The 23507-nt window shown below is 37.1% G+C and overlaps 1 protein-coding gene across 1 annotated transcript in view; it reads right to left on the reverse strand.

Moving 5' to 3' along the window:
• LOC115525350 (doublecortin domain-containing protein 1-like) overlaps window positions 1–23507 on the reverse strand; it is a 256343-nt gene that overhangs the window by 90255 nt on the left and 142581 nt on the right. The window contains 1 exon segment of the mRNA XM_032594846.1: window positions 289–409. Coding sequence (XP_032450737.1) covers window positions 289–409 — 121 coding nt within the window.

The following is a 23507-nucleotide window of genomic DNA, read 5'->3' on the forward strand; positions in this document are numbered from 1 at the left end:
TGATAAAGTTTCAATTCATGAGAGAGAAATAAATTTCCAAATGTGGTGTTCTAAGAGCCAAATTTCACAATACATAAAGAAAACTTGACAGAGTACAAGATGAACTAAATTCATTTCAATAAAGAAAGACTCAGACAACATCTTTCTAATGAATTGGTAGAACAACAGAATAATTGATCTCTTGCACCTAACAACTGTAATTCAAGTTCATGGAAATTTTCAGAAAAATTGACCACATGTTGGGACTAGAAGTAAATCTTAACAACCACGTCTTATACTAAATACAACCTTATTAAGTTGGCCACTGGGAAGAACTGGCCACATGTAGGTAAGCTTGTTCCAGAGAGGATTTTCAACTGGAATGTTTCCACTGGCCCGGTTTATTAGTCCCTTCGTGTTTATGGCCCACCTAAAACAAAATAAGAGACAAAAGGAATTTAGTAAGATTAAATATGATTTTAAAAATTTTATTGAGTACTTCTTACTATGTACTAGGCAAAGTTCAGTTGAATTAACAACCCAAATCTGATCATTGCTGTGTACAAGAGACATACAAAAAAGCCATTTAAAATGAAAGAATAATTTTTTTTTAAATAAGGAAACATTGGCAGTGTATAACTGACAGTGGAATTTGAAGAAAAGTCAAAGTAATAAACCATTTATAATAGCAATGACATAAATAACAAAATAATACTGACAGAAAAAATCAAGCAAAGGTTTGCAGAGACATTCAAAGAGAAACTGACAAACACATTATGTGAGAGACATCATTACAAGACCAACAGATTATAAACACCAGGAAAGTTTTCTAGAGTAACACATAAGGACATGAATATCTGACTGATAAAACCAATAAATATAAGTATGACCATTTGTTATATACATTGTAGCATACCAACAGAAAATACCTCTTTCTCAACAATTCTTGGAACATTTGTAATATTGCCATGTACTAACAATGTAAAAATTTAGAGGCACCTAGATGGCTCAGTTGGTTAAGTGTCTGAGTCTTGATTTCACTCAGGTCGGATTTCATAGTGGGTCATGAGATCAAGGTTAACTTATGATGTTAGGTGCTTTTTTATTAAAAGCAAAATTGAGAAGAACTAATAATATTCAAGTCAATTATTTTAATATATATAAAATTGTCCCACGGAAATACATGAAAGGAAATAATATTAAATAGAAATAAATAAATTAAAAACAGAACATCAGTAGAATGATTCAAAAAAAGTTTTTGAAATAAAAATAAAATAGCAAATCTTGCAAATAAAACTAGATTAATATAATACAATCCAAACAGGAAAACTGATAATATTTAGCATAGAAAGGGCTTAAAGAATATATTACGCATGTGTAGTTAATAAACGCAAAAATTCTGATGAAATAAATAAAATTTAAAAAAAAACTCATAGACTTGAAACAGAAAATACAGAGCATGCTCTTGCTTGCATAACTCCACAGGTCATGGAACAGATCATTTTCATGCTATATAAAATATTTAAATTATAAGATAGAGAAAACTAGTTCATTTATTCCACGAAGGAGAGATAAGCTTCATAATAAAGTCCACACTGGTAATTAAGAAGTAATACAGCAGTTTTACTTAAAGAGGTAAAATTCCTAAATCAATATTAGCCAATAAAATTTAACACTATGGCAAGAGAATAATCACTATAGCTAAGTCATACCGAGTCTAGAAAAAAATGATGGACATTTATTAAATAACAATCACTGATTAATGAATGAGAATACAAGAAGCAGCCCATCACCTACACTTTTTGAGCACATGTGATGGTCATCTGAGCTTAAAAGTTTTCTGAAATAGCCGTCCCCATCAGAAACCAACTGCAGTACTCAATCTTATGTTCAAGGGCCCAGTTCCCATAAGATTGATGGAAATTCTTGGGGCCTGATGGTGAGGGGTGGGGTGGCAGGAAAGACCTGTTCCTTACCAACATGGAACCAGGTGGAACCAAGTGAAGGCTCTTAGAAGCCAGGGCATATAGCCCCTGTGTTATATTTCTCAGTGAAATCATATGTTTTAGTTTGATGCCCCCAGAATGTTAGCTACATACAATAAATACCCAACCACTGAATGAAGTCTAAGGGGAAACGGAAAGCTCATTCTTTTAGACAACAATTTGAACTAGGAAAATGAGTAACATCGGAAGGTAGTAAACTCCTGCTGTTGCTGGTGAAAATGACAGGAACATAATTAGTTCACATCAATTTTTATTTTCCGAATACCTGGCAATCTCCTAAAGATCTGCTTCTATTGAAAATCTCTAGGGGAGCCAGGGTGGCTCAGTCAGATAAGCATCTGACTCTTGGCTTGACTCAGGTCAGATATCACAATTCCTGAGAACCGTTCTCTCTCCCTCTCTCTCTCTCTCTGCCCCTTCCTGCTTGTGCTCGCTCTCTCTCTCTTCTCTCTCTCTCTCTCAAAATAAATAAATAAACTTTAAAATAAAAATAAAAACAAATTTGATTCTTATGCTAAAGGAAAACTAAATTATCTGGAGGTGTGTGTGGAAGCTCTCTTCTTGCTCCTCGTCACCACTTCCAGATACTGTTCCTGCATCCTCCTCCAAAGGTCTTTGCTTTGAAGCACATTCCAGTAGACCAGAGCACCTATTATCCTTCCTTGTTGCATTCATATCAGTTCCTCTGTACCCTTCCTGCTTATTTATAAAGATTTTACCATCCTGGATTGCTTTGTTCTTTCCCCTCTGTTCTGGTAATCATTCAACATCTTTTGAATATCTAAGTAGACAATCCCCCCTGGCCTCTCAGTGCCTCCAATAATCTTAACTCCATCTCACATCAGCTACCTTCCCATGGATACAGCCTTAAACTGGTCATTACAAATAACAGTACCACTGCTAAATTTTAAGTGCAAGAAGCCCACCTTCCACCACCATCCATTTTCTCTAGTTCACATGTTTAAGTAGCCCACTCTAACAATTCTTCACTCTACCAAATGTTCCAAACCATTTTTTCTATCACCTTGTCACATTCCATACCTCCCTACCAAGTCCACTCTTCCCTCTATACTGAGCTAGAATTCATGATCCAGCATTACAGTCATGCTCTTGTCCTGACTCATTGCCCTACTCTTCCTTTTTTTGTACTCAAGTTTTAAAAAATAGAAACCAACCCTGGTCCAATTCTCTACATACTGAAAACCTATACCTTAATAGTCGACAGTGGCTAGAGAAAACACATTAAAGATTCCATTCATGGAATCGCAATAGATCAACAGAGAACAATGAGAACGGGAGGTGGTATGGATAATTACAGAGAGTTTTGAGAATTTAAGAACTTTTGGTTCTCACAATGATTGGAAGACATTGCTGTCATTTCACCTGGCAGGGGACCAAGAATACCAAATGTCCTTCAAAGTGTGGGAAAGTCCTACACAAAGAAAGTTTGTCCTGCATTCTACACTTGCAAATTTCCCTCCGAATGTTCATGTTAGATCAATATCTATTTATAGGTGCCTAAAACCAAACTACATTTTATAATAAAGTATTTTTGCTCGATATATAACATCAAATTTTCTAGAAATGAAACTCCCTCTAATATCTCAAAAAGGGAGGGGTGCCTGAGTGTCTCAGTCAGTTAAGCGTCCAACTCTTTGTTTTATTTAGCTCAGGTCATGATCTCAGGGTTTCATGAATTTGAGCCCTGCATGGGGCTCCAGGCTGACACTGTTGCGCTTGTTTGGGATTCTCTGTCTCTCTCGGTCTCTCCCTCTCTCTCTCTCTCTCTCTGCCTCTACCCAACTTGTGCTGTCTCTGTTCTCTCAAAATAAATAAATAAACCTTTAAAAAAATATCTCAAAGAGGGTAACTTTGATGCTTCATGTGTCATTTACTCATTGGAAAAATCCTATCACTAATGACACTAACATTCATGGCTTTTGAGTCACCAGTAAACAACTGTATCATTTGGCATTTATAGTTCATACATTTAGCTGGTATTTGCATAGGAACAAGAATCTGCAAACTTAATCATGTTATCTAGTATCACTGTACTGAGAATTATATTGAAATATATATACTTTTTGTTTTTAAATTATTTTTCTTTTACTATAGTTATTGTTACTAGACAGGCATTTCTTTGGAAATTATATTGGTGCTTAGGCTATCTTAACTACAAATTGTATTTTGGGATAGTAAAATAATATTTTAGGATTACAAAATATTTGTTATACAAAGGGAGCATCAGATCCAATAGTGTTGACAAGCACTATTTTTAAATGTACAACCGCAAACCTCAAGTGGGTCCTTAGGACTTCTGGGGCATCCCACTGCCTTCCTCTAGCCCTATGACTCCAGGCCTCTGAGAAGCACACCATTTCCTTCTCATTAAACCTCCACACTCTGTCATCCATTGCTCAGGGCTGTTGGAGATCTTATTTCACTGACAAAACACAAGTGTTCAAAAGAGACCTTCTTCACCTTCCCATCAGCAAATCTTCCAGACTCCCTCCCTCTAGACTAGCTAGAGTGGAGCTGTTTGGCTCTAGTCTAAGGCCAAAACTTTGGCCTGTGGCCTAGATCCTTATCCTCTCTCATCTAGGACTTTGTTTCTGCCTGCACTATTAATTTTCCTGCCTCTGGGTCATTCCATATGCATAATATCTGCCAGGCCTGACATAGAAAAAAATAAAAAGAAACGAAGGAAGGAAGGAAGGAAGGAAGGAAGGAAGGAAGGAAGGAAGGAAGAAAGAAAGAAAGAGAAAGAAGAAAGAAGAAAGAAAAGAAAGAAGAAAGAAAGAAGAAAGAAAAAAGAAAGAAAGAAAGAAAAGAAGAAAGAAAGAAAGAAAGAAAGAAAAGAACCTTCTCTACACCCCACAACCACCTTCAGTTATTGCCTTATTTCATTGTGTTCCTTTATAGAGAATTCCTTAAAAGACTCATTTCCTCTTCTCTTTTCTCTTACACCAATTCCAGTTAGATTTTCATCTCTGAAACCCCAATAAAACTGCCCATTAGGATTTTCACATTACAAAAGGCAAAAGTCATTTCTGAAGATACACCTGAACAGCAATGTCTAACAAATGGTCATTTTTCCCTGAAAACACTTTCTTCACTTGACTTGATTTCCCTTAACTTCCATGAAATCACATTCTCTTGGTTTTCTCCTATATTAGTAGCCAAATTGTTAGTCTCCTCTTCCTTGCCAGAGGGTGGGCAATAAGGGTTTGCTACATCAATGGAGTTTTAGATGTCCATTAGTCTGATATATGTAGGGATATTCCTCTAAGATAAATGTTAATTTGTTGCATTTTGTACCTCTACTACAGCAACAACAACAAAAGACACAGCACTAATGGGTTCTTGTGGGTTTTAGAAACATCATGTACCACACTTGAAAAATACTGCTCTGATCCTTTTACCAGATAACCCAGAAGGCTGTCAATTTCAACAGGCGTCCACAGCACGACAGGAATCTGAAGCAGGTCCAAGTGGTAGTACAAGCCTCCCTGTTACCTGGATGTTACAACCTGGTACATTCAGTGGCTCTGGAGATACCTGAAGTGGTGAGGATGCTGTATTAAATCTCTGGTAAGCCCAATACTTATTACAGGTAAACTCTGGCATTCTGGAGTAAGATAGATCATACTCTGCAATAGGAGCCAACTCTGTTTTTAAAAAGCAATCCCTGGGGCGCCTGGGTGGCGCAGTCGGTTAAGCGTCCGACTTCAGCCAGGTCACGATCTCGCAGTCCGGGAGTTCGAGCCCCGCGTCGGGCTCTGGGCTGATGGCTCAGAGCCTGGAGCCTGTTTCCGATTCTGTGTCTCACTCTCTCTCTGCCCCTCCCCCGTTCATGCTCTGTCCCTCTCTGTCCCAAAATAAATAAATGTTGAAAAAAAAATAAAAAAAAAAATAAAAAGCAATCCCTGATGTACTGGAAAGCTTTCTTCAAGACTGAGAACAGGAGCATGTATCATTTCCCTCCATCCCTGCCACGCTCTCATTTTCCTTCCACTTTGCTGACCTAGGACGGCACTTCCTAATAAAACCTTAGCATATAGAAATGCTGCCCCAGACAGCATTGTTTTCGAGGAGACTAGAATGAAAACTCCAAAGGAAGGCGTAGGGAGAGGCAATTTAAATATTTAGCCAGCCATACTCTTGGGTCAGGTATCTATCCATAAAAGAGTCTAAACTGAATTTATTTTTTTTTTTATTTTTTTATTTTTATTTTATTTTTTTCCATATATGAAATTTATTGTCAGATTGGTTCCCATACAACACCCAGTGCTCATCCCAAAAGGTGCCCTCCTCAATACCCATCACCCACCCTCTCCCTCCCACCCCCCATCAACCCTCAGTTTGTTCTCAGTTTTTAAGAGTCTCTTATGCTTCGGCTCTCTCCCACTCTAACCTCTTTTTTTTTTCCTTCCCCTCCCCCATGGGTTTCTGTTAAGTTTCTCAGGATCCACATAAGAGTGAAAACATATGGTATCTGTCTTTCTTGTATGGCTTATTTCACTTAGCATCACACTCTCCAGTTCCATCCACGTTGCTACAAAGGGCCATATTTCGTTCTTTCTCATTGCCATGTAGTACTCCATTGTGTGTATAAACCACAATTTCTTTATCCATTCATCAGTTGATGGACATTTAGGCTCTTTCCATCATTTGGCTATTGTTGAGAGTGCTGCTATAAACATTGGAGTACAAGTGCCCCTATGCATCTGTACTCCTGTATCCCTTGGGTAAATTCCTAACAGTGCTATTGCTGGGTCATAGGGTAGGTCTATTTTTAATTTTCTGAGGAACCTCCACACTTAAACTGAATTTAAACAATATCTTGGCAAAGGGGTTGGGACAGGACTTAATCTGCAAGTGTGAGGATTCAAAAATAAAACTTCAACCATAATATACAATACAATATGCTTATAATTTACAGAAGCATACTTGTATGAATGTATGGGTAGAAACTTATTTTTTAGTTTAATTCTAAGGTTCTTTCAAGGAAAAACATTCAGTCTTCTGGTCGCAGTTCCTAATAACTTCAGCCCAACAAAGTGTCTTTAAAAGGAGCTGATCAAGTTCAACTTACATTATTAATAAACATTCGCATAGAGCAAAGGCCATTAGATTTCAGAGTTCCAGCACAGTATGAGTTTTATGTAAAAGCATAGACATCTTAATATTCTGTCTTATAAATGAAGAGCTGACAGACCCTTAACTGTAATGGCACCAGCAGGCCCAGCCGTAATGACTGTACAAGTGCATAACATAAATCAGAACTTTACAGCATTGTTATGGACCCAGAATCTTAATTCCTGAAAGCCTACACTAGGTGGAGACAGCGATTCGTGCAATGCTTGCAGGCAGCCTTTTTCTGGCCCCTGAAGAATTTATCTCTATTTAATATTTTCCCTTCTTCTCTTTAGTGTAAAAAAGGGTATTCTTGAACAATTAGGTGTTTTTAATAGAAACATTATATAAAACAAAACATCTCAGACTTTGGAAGCCCTACTTGAAAACACACACCTATATACACACCCTACAAGACAGCCAAATAAGGTTCAAAAGCAGGTTTATTTAGTTAAAATAGTGTCTGTATTAACCATGACTTTCCATTAAAGATAAAAAGTCTATTTATGAAACTTAATGAGCATCTACCCCCATGGATAGGAGTATAACCAAAGTTAAAATATCCTCCTGGATTTAACTGAGCCTAAAAGATAAAAAATCAGAATCATTCAGTATTTCAGTTGACCCATACCTCCTCCCTCAAAAACTAGGTCCAGGATTGATCATATCAATTCAGTCTGATTAATGGACTCATACACAGAATGCTCTAGCCAATTAATTTTATAAAGAAATGGGAAACAAAAACACTTTAGATAATATTTTGGAGTTCAGCACCTTTGATGGAACTTCAGTGTTGTGGCAGGCTATGAGAAATTGTGCAAGACTGTATGCACTGTGATAGAAAGGTATTATTTTATACTCTTAGCAATTAATAGTAAATAAAAACAAACCTAAAATGTATTGCAGTTGAAGAGCAAATTGTCTTTTTCATATTCTATCAGGACAATATTATGTTGTTTCCAACAATGTAATAAACATAATAAGAAAATATGATACAGTATATATTTTGGATCTGATAGAGTAAATTGTAAATACTCTGGCAAATTCTAACTCAAAGCAGCAGTGTCTAAGAAACATACATGTGAAAACTATCAGATTCACACCCTCCAACCATCAGAGAAACACTTTAACTCTTTGCTTTGGGTGAGGACCTATTTATTTCTTTAACAGGTCACTTTTCAGCTTTTAAGGTCATCTAAGCCACAGATTAGACCACTTAGAATGCATCCATAATTAATTTAAAATTGCATGGTTCCTCAGAAACAACAAATGGCACACTATTCGTATAAAACTCTCATATATTTCATACATTGATTTTGATAGAAATCAGTTTGTAAGACTAGCTTTAAGTACCCATGTCTGAAAAAAAAACGGATATGAGAAAGAAATGAGTAGATTTAAATAATACTATTATAACAAACAACAACAACTACTACCTACTTTGATGGGATTTAATAATAGCACAACAGATTCCCATGGATTTGAACTGTTTTTGAAGCTTTGTATCATTCTAGTCCTCTAGACAGGGAAGAAATCATTTAAAATCAGAACCATGCACAAAAGCTAATCATTTTAAACACTGTATAAGGGTTAAAAGATTAGATACATGCATGGAAACTTGAAGCTGTCAAATATCACACTCTAGTCTTATACCAGTACCACTGCATGAAATATTTTAGGCTACATCTATTTTGCAATTTGCACTGAATATTAAAGGTAAATTTAGTAGTTTACATAAATATTTTGGAGATTTAAATTTTAAGTAACTTTACCTGAACAGAAACAGGGCACCGAAGATGCCGTTTTAGCCAAAATGTATAAAAATCAAGAAAATTTGCATATTAAACATTATTTTATTTTATTTCTGGAATATTTTGTACAAACTAATAAGTACAGTTGGAATTTGTTCATCTGCGTTATATTCTTATTTACCCCATCTCTTTACATTATTTTAATAACTAGCAAATTAGTTAAGACAGAGATTGGATTTTAATGACAGTGAGGGGCTAAGAAGGAGAACTTTATGCTCACGGCTCTATCTTGCATAACTAGGAATGTCTAAGAATGAGAAATTGGTCTAGAAATTACACTGAAAGTAATACTGATTTCATAAAAATTTCCATAATTTTATATTCTTCTCAGTTCAATATAATTAATTAATTAAGCCCTTTAACACAATCCAAAGTTATTTTTTAAGATCAACAATGAAACATGGTGGAAACCCATAGTACAGTAACGGTAATTGCCAGCAATATGTATGTATTTAACGTATAAAAGTAAATGGATATACAAATGGATATAAACCCAAATCTGACATCTCTTGTAATTTTGCTTTTTAAAATAAGTCTTTGACCTGAGCTATTTTGTTTTGTTTTTCTAGTTGGTTGAGCTTCCTGGTTATTTAGATTCTGGATACATAGAAGTAATCTATATTCAGCACTAAAAACCTATCATTATCTCCCATACTCAGAGAGTTTCATACTTGTGTAAAAGCAAAGCTCTCTTAGCAACTACAGTAAAATCTCTATCAAGTACAAGATTTGTAAACAAATAAAAAAAATCCATTCTTCCTTCAACAATACTTGCTTACAGTGGAACCCCGTGTGATCTCTGCATTCCTGAATCTGTTTCATTTGTCTCTGATCTGGGCCTGATAGGTTAGCTTTGGTACCTCAGCTCTTTGGGGGATAAGCTTTCTGAAGTTCTTGCATTGATTTTGTGCAAATAAGACAAACGAATAACTGTCTGTTTAGTGCCTTTTCTTTCTCCCCAGCTCTATGCCAGGCACTATAAGGAATCTAAAAGAAGTTAGAGAGGACTTCTGCCCTCAGAAAAGGTGCTGCATTTTAGGATGAAGCAAAAATTATATCTGGTGAAGTTTCTGAAAACAATACAATATGTAATAAAAAATGGCACTCTCAATAGAAACTACAACAGTTACAACTAATGTAAAGAAAATAAAATGAGCTTTATGTTATGGAAAGAAACTGTTGGGGGGGAGGGGAAGAAATCCTTAAAGGAGGCATGCATTTTAAATACATGAAACTCCCATGAGTTCGGAATAGTGAAGGAGAAGAAAACAGATGCTATTTCAAAAAATGGAGAAAGAATACAATTTTTGGTATTATAGAATAACTACAAAATATGATACTTTGAGTAAAAACACAGAGTTTTGGCTAGAAGAGAGTAATTTATATCTACAGCTTTTCATTTCCCTGCCCTTGTTATGTCTAGCCAACCCTTTTACTGAACGTATTTCACCATGTACAACTCCTGATTGCCTCTGTTTTTCCCTATCAGGAAGAAATAGTTATCCTCCAAATAATTCTCCTTTCCTTCAGTAGTAATTGATTTTTGGACAGGCACATGGCTGCCTAGCTACAAGATTTGCTTGCATTTAAGTGTAGCCAGGTAGCAAAGTTCTAGCCAAATGAGCTGTGAGTGGGTATGGCTCCTTTCTTTTCTCCATCCCTCTGGCTGGAAGATGGCAAAGGCTGGAACAGCCACTTTAGACTCCTCGGTAGAGGCCACGTGATAAGAATGGAGGGCTGCCTACCAGCCCTGTAGTTCCCCCTGTCTATAAACAACCATGCAAAGAGAAATGAGCCTCTGTATATGCCTAAAAGATTTGGAGTCTGTTTGTCACAGCAGTTTGGTGTACATGTTTTCTAGTATAACTTAGTCATTTCTATTGTTCTAGTCTTTTACTTTTTCATGTTCTTTCTCTCAAACATTTACTGCTTTCTCTGCTGTTTACCTCTGAGGAACTTTTATGGGTTAAGGGTTGCTGCTACCACTGATAACTCAACTCTTTTCTAATTCTCATTGCTGCCTTCATCAGCTCCCATCCTTTCCTTTCCTTTCTTTAATGTCCACCCACTGGTTTATCTAACAGTAGTTTCTCTGATTCTTTAAGGAATTCTTTTAAAGGCAGTGAGTGATAGCTCTTCAGCAATGTTAGCATTATAATGATGGACCCCAGTTGCCTGGTCTAAGGGTGATACAGTATGGCCTCCCAGGGAATTGTGGGATGGACTTTAGTGATCACTACATCACTACTCAGAAATTACAGTCATGAGAAGTGAGTAATAGCTTTTCATAAGAATTTCCTCTTCAGATATATTTTTCCAAATAGCTTTTAAGGTCTAGATATTGTCTATTGTGAGTCACATTTTAGTTCTACATCAAACAAAGATCCTGAAAAACAGAAGAACCAGTAACTTAGAGGGAAAGAAGAAAACAGTCGAGGATCCAAATGGAAAAAGTCAGGAACAGTTATCCAGAAAAAAAAATGATGATATATGAGAGCACTGGGGAAAAAAAGAGTATCAATAGGAAGCCCACAAATCTAATCAAATAACAACAAGGATCTTTTGCCTAAAGTTGGTTTGGGAGCACCATCCAATACATTTCCACATTTATTCTTCTGGGTGCCAGGCATCCAGGAACTAACACATTTCTACCCCTGAGGAGTCCCAGTGGGTGGAAGATGGACAAATGGAACAAACAACAGAGATACAAAGTGACCAGGGCAATCAATCATAGGGGGTTACACAAGGTACTACAGAGAACTGACCAGAGAATCACTGAGTATTCTTGAGGGGTGTAGTGTGTGGAGTGGAGGAGGTCAGTGTGGAGGAAATGGGAAGCTGATTTTCCAGGACTCAGAGACTGGCCAATAGGACATTCTCTGCCCACTTATTTATGAATGAATGAGCTAACCTGGACTATATTTAAAAATCTAGGGGCGCCTGGGTGGCTCAGTCAGTTAAGCGTCTGACTCTTGATTTCAGCTCAGGTTATGACCCCAGGGTCATGGGATTCTCTCTGCCGCCCCCTCTTCCCACTCACGCATGCGCTCTCTCTCTCTCTCTCTCTAAATAAACCTTAAAAATAAATAAAAATAAAAATCTAGCTGGTGAATTCTAGGGTCCCAATTCTCCATATACTGATACTCAAAATTCTTGAATTCTTAAATCTATAATGAGAGAATATAAATAAATATTCAAGATTTCTCTTACATATAAGTACAGTAAGAGATAACTTGCATAATATGATTTGGCAGATAACAGAATGGCCCCCTACTCAAAACCATTTCTCAAAACTAGGTCCTGAAATTCCATCATTACCATATAATTTCTTTATGTTCAAGTTAATATTTACTTGTTTGGCCAAGGCCTTTGCAAGATTTGCAAAACAAAAAGTCAGTACATTAAAATCTGTGGTAGGCTGAATAAAGACAACCATGTCCAAATCCCTGAAACATGAAAATGCTACTTTATAAGGCAATTAAAGGCTTTGCAGATGTGATTAAGGATTTTGAGACGGAAAGATTATCCCGATTTACCTCAATGGGCCCTGAATGTAATCACCAGTGTTTTTACAAGAGGCAGAGAAAAATTTGATTCTACAGAAGAGGAGAAGACAACATAACCATGGAGGAAGGAGAGATTGGAATGATAAGGCCACAAACCAAGGAATGTCAGCAGCTACCAGAAGCTAGGCTGGGCAAAGAATGGATTGTTCCCATAAAGCCCTGATAACACCATTGTGTTAATTTGTTTGTGGCAATTTGTTACAGCAGGCACAGAAAATTAGTACATAATCTTCAAAATAAGTTAAAAAGATCAACATTAATTGTTTCTGTTTTCTAGAATAAGTATGTGAGTTGAGATTTTATAATTTATACTGGTGTATTCCTCTCCATGTAGTCTTTTCTACCGTAGACTTTGTGGGGGTGGTTTTCATTCATTACTTTTCATTAAAAAGATATAAAATTATAATCAAACTACATATAAAACTTTATATCCTGCATTTTTTGTCCTGTTATGCTTTAAACTAACTTATAACATTTACATTATGTTTTTCATTATCTTCATGTTTTTCATAATTATCATTCTTAGTAACTACACAAAAGTTCATCAAAACTAAACCTTAGATTTCTTAGCCAATTCCTTACTATTAAGTGTTTAGGTTGTTTGTAATTTTTACAATTATATGAAACACTGAAATAGATACATCTGTTCATAAAGCTTTTTCTCCTGCAATATTTAGGATTCCTTCTTTCTACAAGACTTTTAGAAATATAACAGCTAAGTCAAAGAACATCAACATTTAAAATTCTTGATGCAGGGGCGCCTGGGTGGCGCAGTCGGTTAAGCGTCCGACTTCAGCCAGGTCACGGTCTCACGGTCCGTGAGTTCGAGCCCTGCGTCAGGCTCTGGGCTAATGGCTCAGAGCCTGGAGCCTGTTTCCGATTCTGTGTCTCCCTCTCTCTCTGCCCTCCCCCGTTCATGCTCTGTCTCTCTCTGTCCCAAAAAAATAAATAAATGTTAAAAAAATAAATAAATAAATAAAATAAAATTCTTGATGCATATTGCCATATTGTTTCTAAAGGAGTAGAGTCAATTGGAATTATTTTTTGTAAAATAAGTCATTAAGTCAATATCTATGGTTTGGGCCATAGTGTTTATAATTACTTAACCTGGGGCACCAGGCTTGCTCAGTCAGAAGAGCCTGTAACTCTTGATCTTGTGGATTGTGAGTTTTAGCCCCATGTTGGGTATAGAGATTATTTAAATAAATAAATAAACTTTGTAAAATAAAATAAAACAAAATAAATAAAATAAAATAAAATAAAATAAAATAAAATAAAATAACTCTGATTTGAGAAGTGACCAAAATAAAAAGTAGTTCTCTGTTATATAGGCATCCACATCAATCATGAGTAGTCTACCTATTCTGGCATGGATCACAAGGCTTAGTGTGACCTTCTCAGTACATTAGACCTTTTTAACAAGATTCACCTAAGACATAACTAACAACAATTTAATTTTCTATTCATTTACTAAGCTACAAGGTTTGTGAGGACTAGGATCCTGCCCATTATGTGCATGGCTTCCAGAATCTGACATAGTATCTCAAAATGTGAGACACTAAGTAATATTTCCTATAAAAAGAGAAGAGTAAAGGTTAGAGGGGAGTTATCTAGTTCGAATTCAAAGGGTCTAAATTTAGAGTTCCTCTATATTTATAGGTGATTAATTCCTTATGATCTTTAAAATACAAGCATAATCATCAAGCGCCTACATATACTACATATACATAACCCTGTGCTCAATTTTGTGAGTATTTAAAGAGAAGTATAAAAATGTAATGCTTGACCTTCCTATTTGGATGGACAGGATATACATAGTAAAATATGATTCTACACTGCTGTGCTGTCCCATATAGTAGCCACTAACCACATGTGGCTCTTTAAACATAATTTGAATGAACTGAAATTAAGTAAAATAAAAAATGTATTCATCAGGCATACCAACCACATTTGAGGAGCTCAATAGCACAACACTGCAATACAGCGTAAGAGAAAGCAGTAAGATGTGAGAGGCAGATAGTTTGTCAGAAGTTGAGAATAGAGGGATATAAATGGGGGGACAACCAGTTTTAACTGATTCCCATGGGATAGAACAGTGCATGAGTTAAAGAAGAAAAGTAAAAGCATTTTGTTTATAATTTAGAGAATGATTTAAGAAATAGATCAGGAACCTCTCTGCCCACATAAATGGCCTCAATTGACTAAATGGGTCTGTAATGACCACCGTATATCTAAAAAGTGAATCAACGGGATACCTTCACTCAAGATTCCCATTCTCACAATTTATTATGTTTCCTAAGTGGCAAATGTTTAAATACTAAATCCTCAAATAAAATTGTGCAAAGAATCCCTTTGGCCAATTCTAGATACAAACTCAACTGAGGCCCTCTTTCCTTCTCTGACTCTTTCCCCTTTTCTTTCAACTCCATTACTGTGATTGTGGTAAGACCATGGCATGGCCTCTATGTTTTGGGATCAGGCTTGTGGCACCCCCCAGGTCATCATGGAGAGGCACTTGACTCTCAAGCACTTTATTTTCTTTTAATGTTTATTTATTTTTGAAACAGAAGAGAGAGCACGAGCAGGGGAAGGGCAGAGAGAGAGGGAGACACAGAATCTGAAGCAAGATCCAAGCTCTGGTCCGTCGGCACAGAGCCCAATGTGGGGCTTGGACTCACGGGCTGCGAGATCATGACCTAAGCTGAAGTCAGAACCGTAACCAACTGAGCCATCCAGGCGCCCTGACTCTCAAGCACTTTAATGTCATGTTACCCTCCAAATGAGGCCATAAAGAAAGTATTAAAATCAGGTAGATATTGATCAGTAGGATTAGGTGACCCATCCAGATATATTCAAATAACTGATGGGAATGCATAAATCCTGCATTTCTGCACTACTTAAAGGTATGGTGAAAAACTGAGTTTATGATGAGGGAAGCTTCAATGCATCTCACCAACTCCTTTTTTTTTTTCTAAGATATTTATTTATTTATTTATTTATTTATTTATTTATAGCATGCAGGGGAGGGGCAGAGAAGAAGGAGACAGAGAATCTTAAGCAGGTTCCACACCAATTGTGGAGCTCCATCTCAGGAATTGTGAGATCATGACCTAAACCGAAATCAAGAGTCAATCACTTAACCGTCTGAGCTACCCGGTGCCATTCCAATATTTTATTTAAATTCAAGTTAGTTAACATACAGAGTAGTATTGGTTTTAGGAGAATTTAGTAATCCATCACTTACATATAACACCCAGTGCTCACCACAAGTGCCCTCCTTAATGCCCATCACCCATTTAGCTCATCCTCCCACCCACCTCTCTGCCAGCAACCTTCAATTTGTTCTCTATAGTTAAGAATCTCTTATGGTTTGCCTCCCTCTCTGTTTTTATTTTATTTTATTCCTCCTTCCCTTCTCCTATGTTCATCTTTTTTGTTTAAATTCCACATACGTGAGTGAAATCATATGGTATTTGTCTTCCTCTGGCTGACTTTTTTCACTTAGCATAATACACTCTAGTTCCATCCACATCTTTGCAAATGGCAAGTTTTCATTCTTTTTGATGGCTAATAACATTCCATTGTGTGTGTGTGTGTGTGTATACACACACACCACATCTTCTTTATCCATTTGTCAGTCGGTGGATATTTGGGCTCTTTATATAATTTGGCTGTTGTTGATAGTGCTGCTATAAACATTGGGGTGCATGTGCCCCTTCAAATCAGCATTTTGGTATCATTTGGATAAATACTTAGTAGTGCAATTGCTGGGTCGTAGGGGAGTTCCATCTTTAACTTTCTGAGGAATTTCCACACTGTTTTCCAGAGTGGCTGCACTAGTTTGCGTTCCCACAAACAGCACAAGAGGGTTCCACTTTCTCCGCATCCTCACCATCTGTTGTTTCCTGAATTGTTAGTTTTAACCAATCTGACAGGTGTGAGGTGGTATCTCGTTGTGTTTTTGATTTGTATTTCCCTGATGATGAGTGATGTTGAGCATCTTTTCATGTATCTGTTAGTTATTTGTATGTTTTCTTTGGAGAAGCATCTGTTCATGTCTTCTGCTGATTTCTTAAGTGGATTATCATTATTTTTGGGGGGGAGGAGTGTTGAGTTTGATAAATTCTTTATAGAATTTGGATAGTAGCCCTTTATCTGATAGTCATTTGCAAGTATCTTCTCCCATTCTGTCTGTTGCCTTTTAGTTTTGTTGATTGTTTCCTTTGCTCTGCAAGAGCTTTGCATCTTGATGAAGTCCCAACAGCTCATTTTTACTTTTGTTTCCTTTGCTTTGGCAGATGTGTCTAGTAAGAAGTTGCTGCGGCTGAGGTCAAAGAGGTTGCTGCTTTGTGTTCTCCTCTAGGATTATGATGGTTTCCTGTCTTACGTTTAGGTCTTTCATCCATTTTGAATTTACTTTTGTGTATGGTGTAAGACAGTGGTCCAGTTTCATTCTTGTGCATGTTGCTGTCCAGTTTTCCCAACACCATTTGTTGAAGAGATCGTTTTCCATTGGATACTCTTTCCTGCTTTGTTGAAAATTAGTTGACTATATAGTTGTGGGTCCATTTCTGGGCTCTCTATTCTGTTCCATTCATCTATGTGTCTGTTTTTGTGCCAGTATCATACTGCCCTGATGATTACAGCTTTGTAATATAGCTTGAAGTCTGGAATTGTGATGCCTCCTGTTTTGCTTTTCCTTTTCCACATTACTTTGGCTATTCAGGGTCTATTCTGGTTCCATACAAATTTTAGATTGTTTGTTCCAGCTCTGTGAAAAATGCTGTTGTTATTTTGATGGGGATTGCACTGAATGTGTAGATAGCTTTGGGTAGTATCAACATTTTAATAATAGTTGTTCTTCCAATCCATTAGCATGGGATGTTTTTACATTTCTTAGTGTCTTCTTCAATTTCTTTCATAAGTGTTCTATAGTTTTCAGTGTACAGATCTTTTACCTCTTTGGTTAAGTTCACTCCTAGGTATCTTATGGTTTTTGGTGCAGTTGTAAATGGGATCGATTCCTTGATTTCATTTTCTTCTGCTTCATCATTGGTGTATAGAAAGGCAACAGATATCTGTACATTGATTTTATATCCTGTGACTTTGCTGAATTCACCTATCAGTTCTAGTAATTTTTTGGTGGAGTCTTTCCATTTTTCTACATAAAGTATCATGTCATTTGCAAAGAGTGAAAGTTTGACTTCTTCCTTACTGATTTGGATGCCTTTTATTTCTTCTTGTTGTCTGATTGCTGAGGCCAGGATCTCCAATACTATATTGAACAACAGTGGTGCAGTGGACATCCCTGTTGCGTTCCTGACCTTGGGGGAAAAGCTCTCAGTTTTCCCCATTGAGGGTGATACTAGCTGTGGGTCTTTCATATATGACCTTTATGATTCACCAACTACTTCATAATGTTTTCTTTCTCATTACTGTGACCAAGGGCACAGGCTTTAGGTCTAGATGATTCTTTCCAGGCTTTAGGTCCAAATGATTCTTCTCTTGGATCTGAGAGGAACATATGGGCTATTTCATCTAGCCTATTATTTCTTAATGAGGGGAAGGAGGTCCAGTAAGACCTATTCAGCTTGTACAAATCATAAGTCTTAAGAAGAACTCACAGAAAACTCAGATTCCTACAGCTCAGTGAATCACATGAACAACACAGGAAAATACCCTTTAGATATATTGAGCTTTGAATGCCGAGGAAATAACCTGGTTTGTGCTACAATTTTAACAATTCATTTCAAGTGTGACTGTCATTAAGAAGGCACCAAGTAAGTCTGTTGAGTAAACTGTTAAAATCAGGATGTAAGATGGATGTACCTTTGTTCTATCACAGCAAAACTGAGAATTTTGTTCTGAGACACAGAAGAAATAGCAAGTTCCCATTGTCTCTGAGCCTCTCTAAAGGGTCCTTTGTATTTTTCTTCTAATGCAGTGATTTACACAAAGGAAACTCTAAACAAATACACAGTGAACAATCTTACATCAGCCACAGCATGATGCCATGGGAAGCATAAAATTTAGTGTATAAGAAATGATGTCTATTTCTACTAGACATAAGGATGTTGTCTGTTTTGTTACAGTGCAACCCAGTGCTTAGAACAGAATCTGGTACAGAGTGTGCACTGAATAAACATTTGTAGAATTCAGTACCACTGAAGACCACTGCAGTCTTGGGCAACCAAGGGCTTCTGCCCTGGGCCTCACTTTTTCCCTTTTCCTGCTTCTCTCAGTCGGTGAAGAGTCCATGGAGCCAAGAGGAGGTGCCCACCTGGAGCCTCTGTGTCTCCTCCCCACTTCTAGGCCATTCTCTGAGACCACAAGGTTCCCTGGCCAAAAGCCTCAAACTTGCTTCCAGGGCGAGGAACAACCTCCTCCTTCATTCTATCCTAAAAGCAGATCATGCTGCTGGTGTGCAGTGACTAGTACTGAAAGCGTCCAAAGGATAGTTCTGTGTGGGTGGGACAAAGAATGGACATGTGCTTTCATCCTAATCCTGCACATTTTAGAGGAGACTTGATTGAATAAGTGAGTGGATGTATGGATGGATAAATGAATGAAAGTAATGCTCTTACATGAACCACTATGTACCAGGGAGGGGCACCTGGGTGGCTCAGTCGGTTGAATGTCTGACTTCAGCTCAGGTCATGATCTCATGATTCGTGAGTTTGAGCCCTACATCAGGCTCTCCGCTGTCAAGTGTGAAGCTTGCTTTGGATCCTCTGTCCCCTTCACTTTCTGTACCTCCCCTGCTCGTGCTCTCTTTCTCTCAAAAATAAACATTTAAGAAAATAAATAAAATATACCAGGGAAAGAGAAAAGAACGGGGCACTTGGGCTTTCCCAAATATTCTAATAATGACCAATTCTGTTAAGTTGGACAAGGACTGCTTTTATTGTTTTTAATGATCCATATCAACATTCTCCAGAAAAATGGTGAACGTTCATGAGATATCTTGAAGTTGCCAAAGAAAGCTGTTCTTTTTTTAGTCTGAAAATGACATAAAATGTAGATTTTTGAAATAAAGTCCTTAATGAAATGAAATTTTAAGATGTGTCACTTAAAATGAAAATAGATTCAAGCCTCAGTTATAAGAAGAAAATTTTAAATTTGCAAAAATAAAGCTTTTTTTTTTGCCAGGGCTCCACCTGGCACCAGACCTGGCACCTAGAGGTGCCCACCAGGCATTTGTCAGCAGAGCTGAGTGGAGGAAAACAAACATTTTGATGCCAGACCCCCGGGATTAAAACTTGTTTTCACCTCTGACTAGCTGGGTGACCTTGGGCATGTCACTCTTGGGATAACAAGATACCTATTTCAGGGAGTTGTTACGAAGATGCAACACATCATTTTTGTAAAAGAATAGAAGGGTGTCTGGCTCTTGGCACTCTGGAAGGGCTGACTTCCGGTGTTAAATGTTAAGTTATTGTTAAATGGCATTAAATGATGTGTGGCCCATAGTGTTAGCTGTTCTTTCCATATACCAAATTATATTTAATCTCAAAAAAAAGGCATGGTCTCTAAGTGTTGGTCAATTTCAATTTCCCGTTCTCTAAGCTATGTAGGAAGCACCTCTGGTAATAACAGATTTCAACCACTTCAAAATATTTTTAGCATGTTGCCATGATCGACTTTGGTTAAAGTAACATTAATTCAATGGGAGTTTTGTAAGTCAGCAGGTGGAAAGGCTGTGTTTTAACTTTGCTTTCCCTGGCTAATGAAGCTGTGTTCAATGTTTCAATCATTTAAAATCTATGCTAAAGTTATAGAATAATAAGGAGGAACCTAACCTCCATCTGTACTAGAATGCTGCGTGGAAACCGCACACTGAGAATGCCAAAGCAGCTGGGACATAGTAGCCAAGGAGAGCTATATAGGAACAAAGATAATGGATCATAGAAACTGTAAAAGATAATAATAGCCATGCCTGTCACCCACCTTTTAGAGTGAAAAATGACATCACTCATAACTGTTTTTATTTTTAAAAATTTTAGGATTTTACTGTTTTCCTTAAAATAGCTAAACATGAATTCTGAACCTTGAATATTCACATAAATTACATGTGTGAAAACACATGCACATAATGGCACACTAAGGGGCAGTCCAAAGGATTTCCATTTGGGGGTCTCACAAAGAGTTTCTGACTATTTTCCCCAGTATTGCTGTTGTTTTTCTTAAAGCATCTTTTGTTAAGAAGACACTCTGCAACCTCTTCAACAGTGAGTTAAAGTTACACACCACTGAACAAAAATCTTCAAATTTTAACATTACAATTTAATGGGATGTGTGACTATATTATCAGACGTGTCAGCAACACAATGAAATTAAGTTAATATACGATATCCACTAAACTTCATAACATTGCCTCCTTTTCACACAAATCAGACTGATGTGAAAGATAAGCAGTTGTTTGAAAATTAATACCAACATTCTTTTGTTCGTTTATGCAGCTTTAAAGACCAAAGGAGTCTTAGGAATTAATTGCAGGCTTCTAATAAACACAATGATGTAATGACGTATTTAACATTACTGTTTTTGTTTGACTCCAAATAAATTGTAGATTTTTTCTGGTGTGATACTAAAACAATTACCATTTTGCAAAAAGGATAATTAATCTGCAATTTTTTCACATTAGATCATATATCTCTAAAGAGTGCCCATGGATTTGATAGTCTTCAGCTGCTGTGTATTTATTTTTCATTTTTCTACTGATGTACCGCCCCATCAGTGCTGACATTTAAATGAGTGAGTATTCAACACAAATGTGATCATTTGTACAGCATCCAATGCGGCCCCATACTGAGATGATTGCTTCTGGGGAGCCATCCACGGGTTCTCAAATAGGGGGAAAAGCCCAGGCAAAAATTTTATCAATTTACATTTTTCTGTGATTAATTTTTTATGCAAATAAGGGCCCGACCGTGCTCCCACTCACCTGAATCATCCGGATCATCAAAGACAAATTGAGCATCACTTATTTAAAAAATAGGCTTTAACTACTCTACAGCTGTGTTGGAAAATGCTAAGAGCGGGGCATGAACTTCTCTAATATAACAGGAATAGATAAGAAAATGCCTTTTATGTGCATTTTGTACACAATGCCATAAACATGGAACTTAACAAAACCCTCCCCCCAAAAAAAAACAATTGCCTTTGCAATTTGAATATTCTCTGGTCTTTGTAAACACTCAGCAATGGGAATGACAGTATATGAAGCAACATTTCCCCAATTTCTGGATGCATAATCAGAAGTGTTTCCCATTAAGTGAAATATACTGACCAATACATGTCTTTGCCAATGTTCTACTGCTTCTGGATGAAGTGTCTAATAAATAGAGTAAATATATAGGAGAAACAAAATGCTACACAAATTAAATGACACTATCTTAATTGGTGGTTGGGGATTTACACTGTCAGTATTATGTTGCATAAACTGACACACCACTTTTAGATCAAATCTATACAATCTATTTCTAATTCACAGACTTCCACTAAAATAACAGAATATTTTAGTTTGCATTTGGGATCATGAGAAATTATAAAAATCACACTGGATTTTTTCAAATAAGAATATTCCTCACATTTATGAACTACAAGTAAGTGTTTTTCCATGATATCTGGAATCAAGTTCACAGTGCAATTTCATATAAGAAATCGTCACAGCTTACAAATGCACCTCAACCAGTAAACTAAGTTCAATTTGTTATGTTTTAGGAAAGCTATATTTTCTCACATGGTGTCTTTTAAAAGTGTGCTTAGAGTTTATATACCTGACTCAGTTATCAAAATCTTCCCAGATGTCTCCCTTTCTCTCACTCATGAAAATAATCGCCAGAGCAGAAATAAATTGTTGACAATTCTCTGAGAATGGAAACAGACCACAGGGGGTAAAAATCTGGTTATCTGAATGGCGATATAATCGAAGGTTTCAGCTAAGCTAAGGGAATTTCAACATAAACAATGCTCTTATTTCCAAGAACGGATTCTCCTTTATATACAATAGTGGAGGAATGCCAATCCTTTCCTTACTGCTGTGAGGAAGTGCCGGACAGGAACAAGATAGAATCTTAAAAGCTGTCCGGGGAGCTAATTACTGTGCAGTGTACAGGTGAGGAGGTAAAAAGAGCAAAAATAAATGGAGTTTATTCCATGGTTTTTTAGAGTTTATTTCATGAAGACAGAAATAAAGATATCTAAATCCATAGTTACAGTCACTCCATGTGAAAACAGCTCCGTGTGTGGTGTGTGTGTGTGTGTGTGTTTGAGCGTGTGTTTGTATGGAACCATGTGACTTGGCCTCCTCTCTTTCTCATCAACAAAATATGCCAATTCGACACCATTTCCCACAAAAAAGATTCCTGTTTATATTCCCACTGTCTTCCTTCAAAAATAACTGGGAAAAGACAGGTGTTTCTCTCACAAAAATTCACTAATTTGATCCTGGTGAGCAATTGTTGAGAAGTAGGAGGATAATCAGATTCATACAACTGTTGGTGTGCACACACACATCCATCTAGCCTGCTCTTCAGGTGAGTCGGTTTCGACCAGCAGCCAGAACATCATCTGCTGTGATTCGATCAGAAGTTGAAGCAATTCATAACCTGGACATTTCATATTCCCAAACAAAGGTGGGCATGAAGCAACTTTCAGTCCCCAAGGATTTACAAACTCTACCCTGACTTTAAGCAGCAGCTGCTTGGTTGAAAGCAGGTCAGCTGGCAACCACACAGCTGTTTTTTAAAGTCCAGGATAGTTGCCAGTGTAATGTGAAAACCAGGCTGTCTCTCACAGAAGTAAATTGGCACCTCCCAAATGACAGGGGGAACTGCTTCCACATGTGTCAACTGAGTACATTTAGGGACAATGGGACAAGGGACTGGATAAGGAGAAAACCTTTAGGGATGACAACTCATCAACTTAAGGAAGAAATAATGTTGGTTCTAAAGGGAGCAGGGCTCCTGGGGAGGATTGCAGGGCCTCACAAGCATACATTTAACCTT

This window comes from Lynx canadensis, chromosome D1 (assembly GCF_007474595.2).
Source record: "Lynx canadensis isolate LIC74 chromosome D1, mLynCan4.pri.v2, whole genome shotgun sequence".
Lineage (NCBI taxonomy): Eukaryota > Metazoa > Chordata > Mammalia > Carnivora > Felidae > Lynx > Lynx canadensis.